The 15043-nt window shown below is 37.5% G+C and overlaps 1 protein-coding gene across 1 annotated transcript in view; it reads right to left on the bottom strand.

The window, feature by feature from the left end:
• Positions 1 to 15043, bottom strand: part of LAMA2 (laminin subunit alpha 2) — a 659970-nt gene that overhangs the window by 165212 nt on the left and 479715 nt on the right. Inside the window, exon 32 of the mRNA XM_061130198.1 lies at positions 10245 to 10438. Coding sequence (XP_060986181.1) covers positions 10245 to 10438 — 194 coding nt within the window. The remainder of the gene's footprint in view (positions 1 to 10244; positions 10439 to 15043) is intronic.

The raw sequence follows: 15043 nt of genomic DNA, 5'->3' as shown, positions 1-15043 counted from the left end.
TTGGAAGCAAGAAGTGAGGTCTGACAAACTAGAGCTGGATCTCTTTCTCTTCTATCCAGAAGGAGAGACGATTTGCATTTAAAAATGGCAACTAAGTAAAAGGAAGAGAAGGCTGTGGCCTCAAATCCCCGGCTCAATGTTAAGTGCTTGAGAAGTTTCAACAGACCTGTCAACATGAAACAGTCATGGAACATGCAACCTGGAACACAGTTAGGCACCAAATTGACTCTGTCTAAACACCAAGACCCAATTTAGTCCTCCAACTTGAATGGGTTTCAGAGGCATCTGATGGGCTTTCTTAAACCACAGAAGGCTGGGCCATACCCTTAGCATTTCTGATTTGAGAGGTGATTGAATGGTCTGGTTTCTGATTCTCTGATTGAGCATGTGCTTTTCTAACAAGCTCCCAGGTAAATATTAATTCTTTGGTCTGGGCACCACACTTTGGATAACTACAATATCAGCAGCAGTCACATCACCCGGGAGCTTATTAGGATACTGGGCCCCATCCCAGATCCAGTGAATCAGAATCTGCATTTCAGAAAGTGATCTCTGCATGTTAATGTTTGAGATGCACTGCTGTGGGTCAGCAGCTTTCCATCTTGCTGCATATTGGAATCATGGCCGTTTACAAAAATACAGATGTCTGGTGTTTCCCCTAGCCACCTCCAGAGACTCTGATTTGATGGGCTTGAGGTAAGGCCCAGGCATCAGTACATTTAAAAGATACCAGATGATTCTATCAGATAGCAGAGTTTAGAACCACTGGGTCAGACGACAAACTTCACAGATTCTCTATCCTTAAGGGAGATAGGGTTTGGAAGAAAGAGGTCATTTGACTTGCTGTCTCCTCTGCCAAGAACACTTCTTCCTTCATATTCAGCTGTGTGACTCCTGGAGAACCAGGGCCAGGGCTCAAGTGTTACTTCCTCGGAGGAGTCGGCCCTGATGACTGAAATTACTGTCCTCACACATCACTATTGTATTCCCTTTGTCTTGTTATCTTAACACGCATGCATGTATAAGCTATCTTTTCATTTTAGGCATTTATATATTGTTTCTTTATCACCAGAGAAGGGACCTTAGTCAGCTTTGGTCACGGTGCCTAAGAAAGTGTCTTGCACATAGTAAGTAGTCAACAAATATTTGTTTACTACTATCTTTGTGAAAGGAGAGCAAAAAATATTTTGGAGAAGATCACAGAGTTATCACCATTTTGAAAGTTCCATTCAACCTCTAGTGAACATGTATTTTGGGCAGATGTTCTCAGGATAGAAGCAAGCAGTGTGCTCTTTTTCGCTTTCAAGATCTTGAAAGATACTTGATAATATGACATCTCATTATGCTTTTTAGGGTAGGGTCTTCTTCAGAATACATTGCTAGTTCTTTCTCTAACTTCTTTAGAATTTATAACCTACCCATTTCTAAGAGGAATTGAGTCAGCTCATTGATAATTGTATTGAGGAGCTTGAGGCTCCTCATTGATGGTTCCAGAAACTTCCAGGGAAAAGTTTTCTCAGTAATTTCAGTTTTTACTTCATACAAGCATAAATCAGAGGCTGGAATGCAGAACTAGATCTGATTTACTGTAAAACACTGCAGAGTAAATTGGTGAGCTAGAATGCCAAGAGGCATGATGAATACGGATTTTTCTCTCATTTATTCTACCCCCTGTCCATCTGTTTTGGTTCCTCATCTTCAGTTGTTGAAATGAAAATGTATTTAATTGCTCTTTCAAGGACTCATAATTCCATTTTATGTCTCTGCGTCCAAAGGTCTATTATTATACTATGTCTTATGGTCTCTGTATTTGCTTTTGGGGGAAGAAAGTACAAGCACATTTCCATAAGCGAAGGCTAAGTTTTACAGCATGCTCCAAGTAATATACTAACACACATCCAAATGGGTCAGGAAGACTTATGAATGTGACAGCTATGGGGTTTTTTAAAAGCTTCTGTACAAGTCTAGTTCATGCAGTTATAAGATAAACACATGGGGAAATGTGCCCTTTACATAATGGTTTGCTAATTTTATCCTGACACAAAATATTTAACTTACACCACAAGCTACTTTCATTTGTCCTCAAAAAGTCTGAAATGTCTGGCAACAAACACTGGAAATGGGATGCAAATTAAAACCACATTTAATTCAGTACGATAGGGAAGGTCTGAAGTGTGTATAGAGACAAGGAATATTCACATTACATAAACATTATTCTTTGATAAGGGTGCAGTAACCACTCATAACACCTATCATATAATCAAGATCCCCAAGGAATCTCTCCAAACCATTCTCCCATTCAGCAATAGAGATAAGGTTATAAAATGAGATTCTGCCTGAAATGCATGGGAGCAAAAAGCAAATATTTTAAGACTATGATTATATTTTACATGACTAAATGTTTCTAAGGCTTTGCCTATGAAAGTGTCAGGATAAATTTGTGTCTAATATTAACAAATGCAGTACTAAATTCAGATTGTTATAGCTGGGCACATGTAAGGGGCAAATCATGCAGCTGAAATTACAGATCATTCTGTTAGCAATTAGCACAAAATATTGTATTTCTACTAGAGTCCCCCACGCATAATAAGCACCGGCTTACTGTCACAAAAAATTCACCCACCACATCCAAACCAAATAATCTGAAGCTGAAATGAGAGCACTGCATAGTTTTAAAAAGGCCAAACCTATTAACCAATTTTAGGTAAAGATACACAGATTGCCCACTCTAAGCAAATGGGGATAAAATGAGTAAGTACACATTTCTAACTAAAGAAAAAAGCTGTGTGTTAATGTGCATTTTAATTTAATTCTTCTACATTAAGGCCATTGGTTGTTTCTTGTATAAGGATTTAAATTTTTTTTAAAAATTTATTTATTTGGCTGTGCTGGGTCTTACTTGCAGCACATGGGATATTTCAGTTGTAGCATGTAGCTTCGTGCATGTGGGAGCTAGTTCCCTGACCAGGGACCGAACTCAGGCCCCCTGACTTGGGAGCAAGGAGTCTTAGATACTGGACCACGAGGAAAGTTTCTGGGTATGGATTTTATGTTTCTCTCTTTCCTCTTCAAGAAGAAAGTTTTAGATTAGCATTTATTTAAGACTTATTAAATAAATTCAGTTATTCTATATTATTTACAGATAAATATCTTCTAAAATAAAAATGTGGCTTCAAATCCATTAAAAAGGCTTTTTCTTTTGCCTGTTAGTTCTTTGAATAGAGGGAAAGATTTTCTGTAGATTTTGGATGAGGCCGATAATTTATTCATGTAACAAGTTGTGAGGTATAAAAATATTAAATAAACTTATGTACATAAATATATATTTTAAATAAGTTCAATATGGTTCTCGGGCTTCCCTGATAGTTCAGTTGGCAAAGAATCTGCCTGTGATGCATGGGACCGCAGTTCAATTCCTGGGTCGGTAAGATCTGCTGGAGAAAGGATAGGCTGCCCACTCCAGTATTCTGGCTTGGAGAATTCCATGATCTATATAGTCCATGGGGTCGCAAAGAGTCAGACATGACTGAGTGACTTTCACTTTCAATATGGTTTAAGTATGGTGCAGCTCTTCAAAAAAACAAAGGGAGAAATGTCTGTTTAGATCTTTGGCCCATTTTTTGATTAGGTCATTTATTTTTCTGGAATTGAGCTGCAGGAGTTGCTTGTATATTTTTGAGATTAATCCTTTGTCTGTTTCTTCATTTGCTATTATTTTCTCCCATTCTGAGGGCTGTCTTTTCACCTTGCTTATAGTTTCCTTTGTTGTGCAAAAGCTTTTAAGTTTCATTAGGTCCCATTTGTTTATTTTTGCTTTTATTTCCAATATTCTGGGAGGTGGGTCATAGAGGATCTCGCTGTGATGTATGTCGGAGAGTGTTTTGCCTACATTCTCCTCTAGGAGTTTTATAGTTTCTGGTCTTACATTTAGATCTTTAATCCATTTTGAGTTTATTTTTGTGTATGGTGTTAGAAAGTGTTCTAGTTTCATTCTTTTACAAGTGGTTGACCAGTTTTCCCAGCACCACTTGTTAAAGAGGTTCTTTTTTCCATTGTATACCCTTGCCTCCTTTGTCGAAGATAAGGTGTCCATTGGTACGTGGATTTATCTCTGGGCTTTCTATTCTGTTCCATTGATCTATATTTCTGTCTTTGTGCCAGCACCATACTGTCTTGATGACTGTGGCTTTGTAGTAGAGTCTGAAGTCAGGCAGGTTGATTCCTCCAGTTCCATTCCCAAAGATCTAAACAGACATTTCTCCAAAGAAGACATACAGATGGCTAACAAACACATGAAAAGATGCTCATCACTCATTATCAGAGAAATGCAAATCAAAACCTCAGTGAGGTACCATTACATGCCAGTCAGAATGGCTGCTATCCAAAAGTCTACAGGCAATAAATGCTGGAGAGGGTGTGGAGAAATGGGAACCCTCTTACACTGTTGGTGGGAATGCAAACTAGTACAGCCACTATGGAGAACAGTGTGGAGATTCCTTAAAAAACTGGAATTAGAACTGCCATATGACCCAGCAATCCCACTTCTCGGCATACACATTGAGGAAACCAGATCTGAAAGACACACATGCACCCCAATGTTCATCGCAGCACTGTTTATAATAGCCAGGACATGGAAGCAACTTAGATGCCCATCAGCAGACAAATGGATAAGGAAGCTGTGGTACATATACACCATGGAATATTACTCAGCCATTAAAAAGAATTCATTTGAATCAGTTCTAATGAGATGGATGAAACTGGAGCCCATTATACAGAGTGAAGTAAGCCAGAAAGATAAACACCAATATAGTACACTAACGCATACATATGGAATTTAAAAAGATGGTAACAATAACCCTATATGCAAAACAGAAAAAGAGACACAGATGTACAGAACAGACTTTTAGACTCTGTGGGAGAAGGCGAGGGTGGGATGTTCTGAGAGAATAGCATTGAAACAAGTATACTATCAAGGGTGAAACAGATCACCAGCCTAGGTTGGATGCATGAGACAGGTGCTCAGGGCTGGTGCACTGGGAAGACCCAGAGGAATGGGATGGAGAGGGAGGCAGGAGGGGGGATCGAGAAGGGGAACACATGTAAATCCATGGCTGATTCATGTCAATAAATACTATTAAAAACAAAAACAACAACAACAAAAAAGGGAAGCTTTGAAACTACTACAAGTAATAATGGGACAATAACTTTTATCTACACAACACCCATTATATGGCAGACAATATGTTGTGTCTTGACTTTATTATCTCATCTAATGTTCACAGAAATTCTATGAAGTGAGTACCTTTAATGCCCTATTTTTAAAGATGAGAAAAATACTTACAGTCACAGTGTTTACAAATCCATAAATAATGTACTTGAAGGACTTAGAGAGAAGAGCAAATATAAGGTGACTAAAAAGGGGTTTTCTGTGACTTGAAGAGCCTAGAATTAATTATTTAAAAACCCAGAATTTAGCATATCTCATCAGAAATGGAGGAGCTGCACAAAACATCATGCTTTTGAAAAAAATGGTCAAATGATAACCATGATGATAAGAATGGCTAGAATTTGCTAAACATCTATTATGCTTAGACTTGTCACCTAATGCATAAGATTTTATGGGTAGTAAAATGAGGCTTAGAAAAGTTAACAAATCAGATGTCACACAACTTTCATGGGGCCAGTCAGAATTCAAAGCCTCTATAAGCACTTCATAATAGCATGCTTCCTTGCATTAGGAGATGCTCTGTTTCAGAGACACCATAACATAGGAGAAGATGACTAGACTACCTCATTTATAAGACTTCTAACTTTAAGGTAATGTGATCAATTTTTCTTCAAGGTTAATAAACTTCCTGGATCTTGCAGAGTGAAAACTGTAATCAAATAGCATTTACTCACAAAGCCTGACTGAAAATTAAATAGTGATCCACCTCTTCTGTGTGACAGTTCAACAGCACAACTCCTTAATCGATTAATGGAATGGCTTTCTCAGTGTGATACACAAACTCCTGGGACTTGACAGCCAGTAAGAAAATCATCTGGAGTCAGTGATAGTTGCTGTTCTACATTTTTAACCTGAACGTAGATCAAGGACACTGGCAACAAGAAACTCAAAACATGTTTCTCAAACAAAATAGGTGTGAAAAAGGTGAAAGGAGGGTGAACAGAAATTACTTTTATAGCTACTCTGATGCCTGGATTTGAATAACATGCCTTGGTTTAGAATGACAGAAAACTATAGCAGACATGTATGTATGTGATCAGTCATGTTCCACTCTTTGGAACCCCATGGACTGTAGCCCACCAGGCTCCTCTGTCCATGGAATTTCCCAGACAAGAATGATAGAGTGAATTGCCATTTTCTACTCTAGGGGACCTTCACAACCCAGGGATCAAACCCACGTCTCTTGTGTTTCCTGCATTGGCAGGCAGATTCTTTGCCACTGTGCCATACTGACCTTTGAATAGGAACTAGGACTTGGGGATTAAATAGAGACAGAGGGAGGATGGCATTTAAAAGGCTAGGATGGAGGGTGATCACAAGTCTAACAAACAAAACCTCATTCATTAAATAGCAAATAAAGGTCAACTGATGGTTTTTCATCATCTTTCATTACAGAAAGTCTCATTTTCTTTACAGTGATCAACCACTTCCACTATTTTGTTCCTGCTCTCATATATAGGGAACATATATACTAACTGATATTAGTAATCATCTTTGATTATAAGAATACTGCAGTGCTCTAGTGATAATATATAAAGGCCCCTGCATTATTGTGATAGATTCTTGCTAACAACTGGCTATTAAAAGTTATAGTCTAAATGAAATAACTAACACAAAGACCTACTGTATAGCACAGGGAATTATACTCAACAATAACCTATAAGGGAAAAGAATAAAAAAGATTCATTTTTTTATATATATTTTATACATATATATAAACTGAATCATGGGCTTCCATGGTGGCTCAGTAGTAAAGAATCTGCCTGCAAAGCAGGAGATGCAGGTTCAATCCCTGGATTGGGAAGATCCCCTGGAGAAGGAAATGGCAACCCACTCTAGTATTCTTGCCTGGGAAATCTCATGGACAGAGAGGCCTGGTGGGCTCAAAGAGCTGGACATGACTTAGTGTCTAAATAACAACAACAAACTGAAGCACTGTGCTATACACCTGAAACTAATTTGACATTGTAAATCAACAACACTTCAATAAAATAAATAAAATAAAGACAATAATCTATATAAAGACATCACTTTGCCAACAAAGGTCTGTCTAGTCAAAGCTATGGTTTTTCCAATAGTCATGTATGGATGTGAAAGCTGGACCATAAAGAAGACTGGGTGCCAAAGGATTGATGCTTTCAAACTGTGGTGTTGGAGAAGACTCCCGAGAGTCCCTTGGACTGCAAGGAGATCCAACCAGTCTATCCTAAAGGAAATCAATCATGAATATTCATTGGAAGGACTGATGCTAAAGCTGAGATTCCAATTCTTTGGCCACCTGATGTGAAGATCTGACTCACTGGAAAAGCCCCTGATGCTGTGAAAGACTGAAGGTGGGAGGAGAAGGGGATGACAGAGGATAAAGTGGTTGGATGGCATCACTGACTCAATGGACATGAGCTTGAGGAAACTCTTGGAGTTGGTGAAGGACAGGGAATCCTGGCATGCTGCAGTCCATGGGGACACAGAGTCAGACACGACTGAGCGATTGAACTCACTGACTGACTGAAGAGCATAAACTCTACAGGGAGTACATAAATTCTTTCTACTAATATGTGGCTCACCTGAGATACTGCAATGATCATTCCCCAGCGCATTTTTTTTTTTTAAATATACACAGCCATGATGTGGGCCAAATTAAACTGTGTTTTCTAAAGAATCAGCCAAAGAGAAAAGAACTAACTACATGATACATGCTACTAATGATTTGGGTTTTAATTTATTTCTATCAAATGTGACAAACATCTTGTTTTTATAGTCAGCACAGATTAAGAGCACTATTTCATCTCTTTTCTTCAGTGAAGTAACATGGACTCGAGGCTCTGAAAAAGGTTTTATTTGTATCAGAGGACACTTTTCTTACTACATAAATATTCTCTTGCCAGAATCAAGCTACTTCATCCACTCCCACTCATGGGCGTTATAAAATTCTACTATAGTCACATGTGACAAATCAGGACCAGCAGATCAATGTACTAGGTGAATCCATTCTTTGGTTTCTTGCTCTAAGTTAGCTTAAGGATTTAGAAAGAAGGAAAGGAAGAAGTAAAACTGTCACTATTTGCAGATGACATGATGCTTTATATAGAAAATCCTAAAGGCACTGCCAAAAAACTACTTGAACTCATCAGTGAATTCAGTAAAGTGGTAGGATGCAAACTTAATATACAGAAATCTTTTGTGTTCCTGTACACTAAAGACAAACTATGAGAAGAGACATTAAGAAAACAATCCCACTTACAAATGCACCAAAAAGAATAAATCTAAAAATATAAAAGGGTTCTATTTGTAAAACTATAAGACACTGATTAAAAAAATGGAAGACAACACACAAAAAAATGTAAAGATATACTGTGCTTATGGGTTGGAAGAATAAATATTGCTTAAATGACCATACTACCCAAGGCAATCTACAGATTCAACGCAACCCCTGTCAAAATACAATGGTATTTTCCACAGAATTAGAACAAATAATTCTAAAATTTGTATGGAAAAACAAAAGACTTCAAAGGGCCAATACAATTTTGTGAAAGAACAGAGCTGGAGGGATCATGCTCCCTGACTTTAGACTATACTACAGAGCTACACTTACCAAAAGAATATGGTACTGGTACAAAAACATACATATAAATCAATGGAACAAGATAGACAGCAAACGTACCATGAACTCATAGAAAAAGAGATCAGATTTTTCTGATCTCACCCCTAGAAAATTAATTAATTTAAAATTCAAGGTCTGTTAGATTAGCATTTAGGTTATGAACATATATTATTTAGTTGAATATTTCCATGTTAATAGTTTAGCTTTAATAACAATATTAAAACTAGTTGTACTATACTGGAAGTCTATACAATTATCATTAAAATATGCCATTTCACTTGAGAAGAGTGAATATGTATATACCAATAACTGAATATGATAATGTAAATGTATATTACATATTACACTTCATCTCTCTTCCCCCATCAAACTTGACATTTATTTTTATTTTAAATGCAATAAATTTTTATCAAAGGTTGTTGAAATACAAGAAAAGAAGAAGTTTAAAAATTATATTCCCAAATAAACCCAGTCTTTACCTTTTGGCAGATCTAAAAAGCCAGGCTTAGATGTTGGGGTAACTCATAAAACTAAAGCACAAACAAAAATTCTAGTGAAAATGTTATTAAGCTTTAGACACACACAAGATGTTAAAACCAGAAATACAAGCATATGTAAATACACTAAAATATGTAAATACTGAAATAAAAAGTACTTAAATAATTCATACTTATATTTGTTATAAAGAATTAAGACCACTATTGTAAATTTCCTCAAGGAAAAGAACACCACAGTATAATGGTCCTCCCTATATTTATAAATAACCTTTTTAGATTATATAAGATCTAAGAATTCTATTTAATACTAACAGTCTATGTAAACTCAGGATGTCATTACTGAATCCAGAAGCAGTTATTAAAACAAAGGGAAACACATGAGTAGAAACCCTTGAGTTCATTGTCACTACTTCCAGGTTCTGTAGTGGAAGAGAAAGTTAAGAAGAAGGATGCCCATGGATTTCTGTAAACTCAGAAAAGCCAGTTGTACTTCAAGGCTTATAGTGCCTGTCCATTTGATTACAAATTCAAGAGGATTCTAAAAAAATTTAACAAACCCAGACCTTTAATCTGTCACAAAGGCAATGTCAGCTTTAGGTAAAACTGCAAACTCTTAGATGGGCAAAATAAAATAGAATCTGCCTCCGGGAACTTTGCTGTAGGTCTTCAATGAACTGACTAAAGCATGCTGAGGATTTTCTCAGCCGTTCTTGGCTCAGCGGGATGGAGACAAAAACAGCAGGCAAACAGCAGAAGGTGGACAGACAGGGAGAAGGAAGAGTAGCAGTAGCTACTGAAAAACAAGGGAAACACTAAATGTTGAAAAATAAGAAAAAAAAAAAAGCCAGTCTTTCTCACTGGAAATGAGATAGAAATGGAACCAAGCCCCCAAAACCAATAATCAAGTTAGTATACGTACAAACACACTCCATGCCCTCACGTGCATGCCCCTGTTCACAGCCATCACACTTCGGTCCCGTGGCTCCGGGTCGGCACGTGCAGATCCCCGTGACAGGGTCACAGGGGACAGGCAGTGAGCCATGGGGGTCACACTCACATTCTTGGCAGGAGCCTCCAGGGCTGCTTGGGCTGCCGGTATAGCCGGGGGCACACCTGAATTTAAACAGTGACAATGCAAATGAGATCAATAATAAGTCATGTCTCGAAATTATTGTTGTTGTGTGTCTGTTGTTGTGAATGAAACAAAATTGATAGCAAAAATCAATAGATCAGGGGTTCACAAATTTTTCCTGCAAAGAGCTAGATAGTAAACACTGCAGGCTTTGTAGGTCAAGAGGCAAAATCAAACTCATGCAGTGAAAGAGAAAGAAATTTTCAAACATTTTTGGCTAAAGGGATTCAAATCAGAATATTAATCAAGTATAAATTGTTTTATAATAATCTACTAATGGAAAACCGATATAATAATAAGAATGGGATTCTTGTCAAGGTATCAAATTTACAAGCATGGGTGCAAAGTCACTTCAGTCATGTCCAACTCTGTATGACCCCACGGACTGTAGACCACCAGGCTCCTCTGTCCATGGAATTCTTCAGGCAAGAATACTGGAGTGGGTTGCTGTTTCCTTCTCCACAAATTTACATAACTGGGGCTAAATATTTAGTGTTCTCTATTGGCTAAGTCTGCCTATAATAAGCATTCGCAGCTTGGGTGCCATACAGAAATAGGCAATGGGCCAAATTGTGTGGTCCAGTTTGCCCACTACTGCTCTAGACTACAAAAAGTTTTTTTGAAGTCTTCATTTTTAAATTAGAAATGAATAAAAATTTACATTGACTCCTGGGCTTACCTAGATGCATTCATTTTAGGGATCAAAATGACCAAATAATTCAACTTATTAATTTTACTAATGAGAAAAATGAAGCAAGTGGCAATAAATGGCTACATTTTCTATTTAATTCTTTCCTTTCAATCACATCTTTCTCAAGATAGATTTTTTTATTGTGTCTCTCTGGAAGGGGATTATTTGATGTAAATAAAATATGTAACACCAACTTGAGAAATTCTAAAAGAAATCCAACTGAATGAACTCCAAATGCCAACTGTTCATCGATCTTCCACCCTTCAGTGAAACAATTCACTTAAGTATATGTTGGTTACATTACTGTAAGTTTTTGTGCTAAGTTGCTTCAGTTGTGTCCGACTGTTTGAGACCCCATGGACTGTAGCCCACCAGATTCCTCTGTCCATGGGATTCTCCAGGCAAGAATACCGGAGTGGGTTGCCATGCTCTTCTCCAGGGGATCTTCCTGACTCAGAGATCAAACCCATATCTCTTAAGGCTCTTGCCCTGGCAGGGAGGGTCTTTATCACTAGCACCATCTGGGAAGCCCAAGTAAGCTGGGTAACTTGTGAAAGATGCTGACAAGACTATATGCTCTGATTTACCCAGGATGGTCCCAGATTGCCTGTTGTCCTGGCTTAAGTGTTAAAAACACAGAGTCTCTCAGTTTTCTGGATAGCACAATCAATTATATATAAGTAGTTCAGCCTAAATATAATCAACAGCTAGCAAAGTAATGCTCAAAATTCTCCAAGCCAGGCTTCAATAGTACATGAACTGTGAACTTTCAGATGTTCAAGCTGGATTTAGAAAAGGCAGAGGAACCAGAGATCAAATTCCCATCCATTGGATCACCGAAAAAGCAAGAAAGTTCCAGAAAAACATCTACTTCTGCTTTATTGACTATGCCAAGGCCTTTGACTGTGTGGATCACCACAAACTGGAAAATTCTTCAAGAGATGGGAATATCAGACCACCTGACTTGCCTCCTGAGAAATCTGTATCCTGGTCAAGAAGCAACAGTTAGAAATGGATATGGAACAACAAACTGGTTCCAAATCGGGAAGGGAGTACGTCAAGGCTGTATATTGTTACCCTGCTTATTTAACTTATATGAAGAGTACATCATGGGAAATGCTGCACTGGATGAAGCACAAGCTGGAATCAAGATTGCTGAGAGAAATTTCAATAATCTCAGATATGCAGATGACATCTCCCTTACAGCAGAAAGCAAAGAAGAACTAAAGAGCCTCTTGGTGAAAGTGAAAGAGGAGAGTGAAACAGCTGGCTAAAAACTCAACATTCAGAAAGCTAAGATCATGGCATCTGGTCCCATCACTTCATGTAAAATAGACGAGGAAACAGTAGAAACACTGACAGACTTTAATTTTTTTGGCTCCAAAATCACTGCAGATGGTGACTGCAGTCATGAAATTAAAAGACGCTTGCTCCTTGGAAGAAAAATTAAGACAAACCTAGACAAGCATATTAAAAAGCAGAGACATCACTTTGCCAACAAAGGTCAGTCTAGTTAAAGCTATGGTTTTTCCAGTAGTCAAGTATGGATGTGAGAGTTGGACTATAAAGAAAGCTGAGTGCGGAAGTATTGATGCTTTTGAACTGTGGTGTCAGAGAAGACTCTTGAGAGTCCCTTGGACTGCGAGGAGATCCAACTAGTTCATCCTAAAGGAAATAAGTCCTAAATATTCACTGGAAGGATTGATGCTGAAGCTGAAACTCCAATACTTTGGCCACCTGATACAAAGATCTGACTCACTGGAAAAGACCCTGATGCTGGGAAAAATTGAAGGCTGGAGGAGAAGGGGATGACAGAGGATGAGATGGCTGGATGGCATCACCAACTCAGGCATAAGTTTATGCAAACTCCAGGAGTTGATGTTGGACAGGGAGGCCTGGCTTGCTGCAGTCCATGAGGTTACAAAGAGTCAGATACAACTGAGTGACTGAACTGAACTGAAAGATGTTTGTTCAAGAGGCAAACAGAGGAAAAAGATGAGAGACAGTAGGAGATTTAATCCAAAAGTTGTAAACACTAGCCAAATAAGCCTGGACCATCTTTAGTGGCCTAGGACTGTCGAAATTTGCACAGCTGACTGTGAATGTTAATTCTCCCTGTGCTGGTTAGAAAAAGCGAAGCAAGAAGAAAATTATCTGTAACATTAGGTTTTTATACATTTATCATTTTAATATTTTATTTCCAATGTACTTTTACAAATGCTCAATAAAGTATCATTAAATAAGTCCATTTAAATTGTTTCTTAACATTTGCTGGTGAAATAATTCAATTCCAAACAGGTTCAGATTGATCAAATGTTCAGAGTTTATTATAAGAGTAACAGAGATAAAGCATGGGTAGCGGTTTCTGTGATATAGGGACACTCAAGACATTTAAGCAGCTGATGAGTTTGGGCAGGTCATAAGGTGATTTAAATGATTTAAGATGCTCTCAGAAGTGAAACAAATTTATTTGGAAGGTTACAATAAAAATTTAAGCAAGACCTTTAGTTTAATTTAGCTGAATAAAAGTAATTTTTCAGGGAAATATAGCCTGATCATTTATATGTTAGAAATGATGAATGTAGAGCTATAACAACATTTGTGAACTGCAAAAACTATTCAAGCCATTCCCATTTGATAGCATAAGACCCTGCTCATCTCTATGCTATACAAACTGTCAACTCTTATTGATTAAACATTTATGGATAATAAAAATATAAATTTTCTATAATCACTCTAGCTCAGAACAATAATTGTCATTTCTGTGTACCCTTCCAATCTCTTCTATATACGTGCTTTTATAGATAGTGGAAACTCCAATTTATAAATGTAGCTATAGTATCAAACATTTTTCATAAATTATGCCAGATAATCCTGTTGGTGTCCAGGGATGCCTTTAGCTGTCCTCCTACTGGTGTTTACAGGGGCATGAGATGGATATTAGGCTAAGCATGAATGCTACAGCACATTTATGGACATGAAAATATATATATATATTCAAATGGTGTATATATCTCCACAACAAATAGCAATATTTTGGATTTTGCCTGCTTTTAGTTATTTCATTGTTACTAATTTCTGTTGGCATGAAAATTGTGAATGTTTTCTATATATACAATATATATATATATATATATATACACATATATATATATATATATATATATATGCAAGTAGTGAATATTTTTTTTGTTTAGAGTTACCACACACATAATTATTGAGAAATTTATTTTGCAAACTTATAGAAACTGCACTGGACTTTATAAACATACATTTAATTATTTAGTTATCTATTTATTTCCATGGGCTTCCCAGGTAGCTCAGCTGGTAAAGAATTCTTCTGCAATGCAGGAGACGCCGCTTCGATTCCTGGGTTGGGAAGTTCCCCTAGAGAAGGGATAGACTACACACTCTAGTTTTCTTGGGCTTCCCTGGTGGTTTGGATGGTAAAGAAACCACCTGCAATGTGGGAGACTTGGATTCGATCCCTGGGTTGGGAAGACCCCTGAAGGAGGGCACAGCAACCCTCTCCAGTATTCTTGCCTGGAGAATTCCCATGGACAGAGGAGGCTGGCGGGCTATAGTCCATGGGGTGGTAAAGAGTCAGACACAACTGAGCTACTAAGTGTATTTATTTCCATTATTAACATATTATTGGTTATGTTATTGGTTATATTAAAAGAAGATTCTCAAATGGGTAATGATAAAATTAATATTGGTTTATATTTGCAAAGAGATTCATAATTTAAGAAAGCTCATAGAAGAATTCAGCAAAGGAGTGGGTAAAGCAAGACATGGAGAAGAAAGGATTCAAGCAATGGTATGAATCCAGGTAAGTTCCAGTCTTAGCCCAATCCAGGGAAAGCTCTGGAGCATAAATAACATCTCAAAATTT

The sequence above is a fragment of the Dama dama genome, chromosome 26 (genome assembly GCF_033118175.1).
Source record: "Dama dama isolate Ldn47 chromosome 26, ASM3311817v1, whole genome shotgun sequence".
Classification (NCBI taxonomy): Eukaryota; Metazoa; Chordata; class Mammalia; order Artiodactyla; family Cervidae; genus Dama; species Dama dama.
This window is presented reverse-complemented; position numbering and strand designations above follow the sequence as displayed.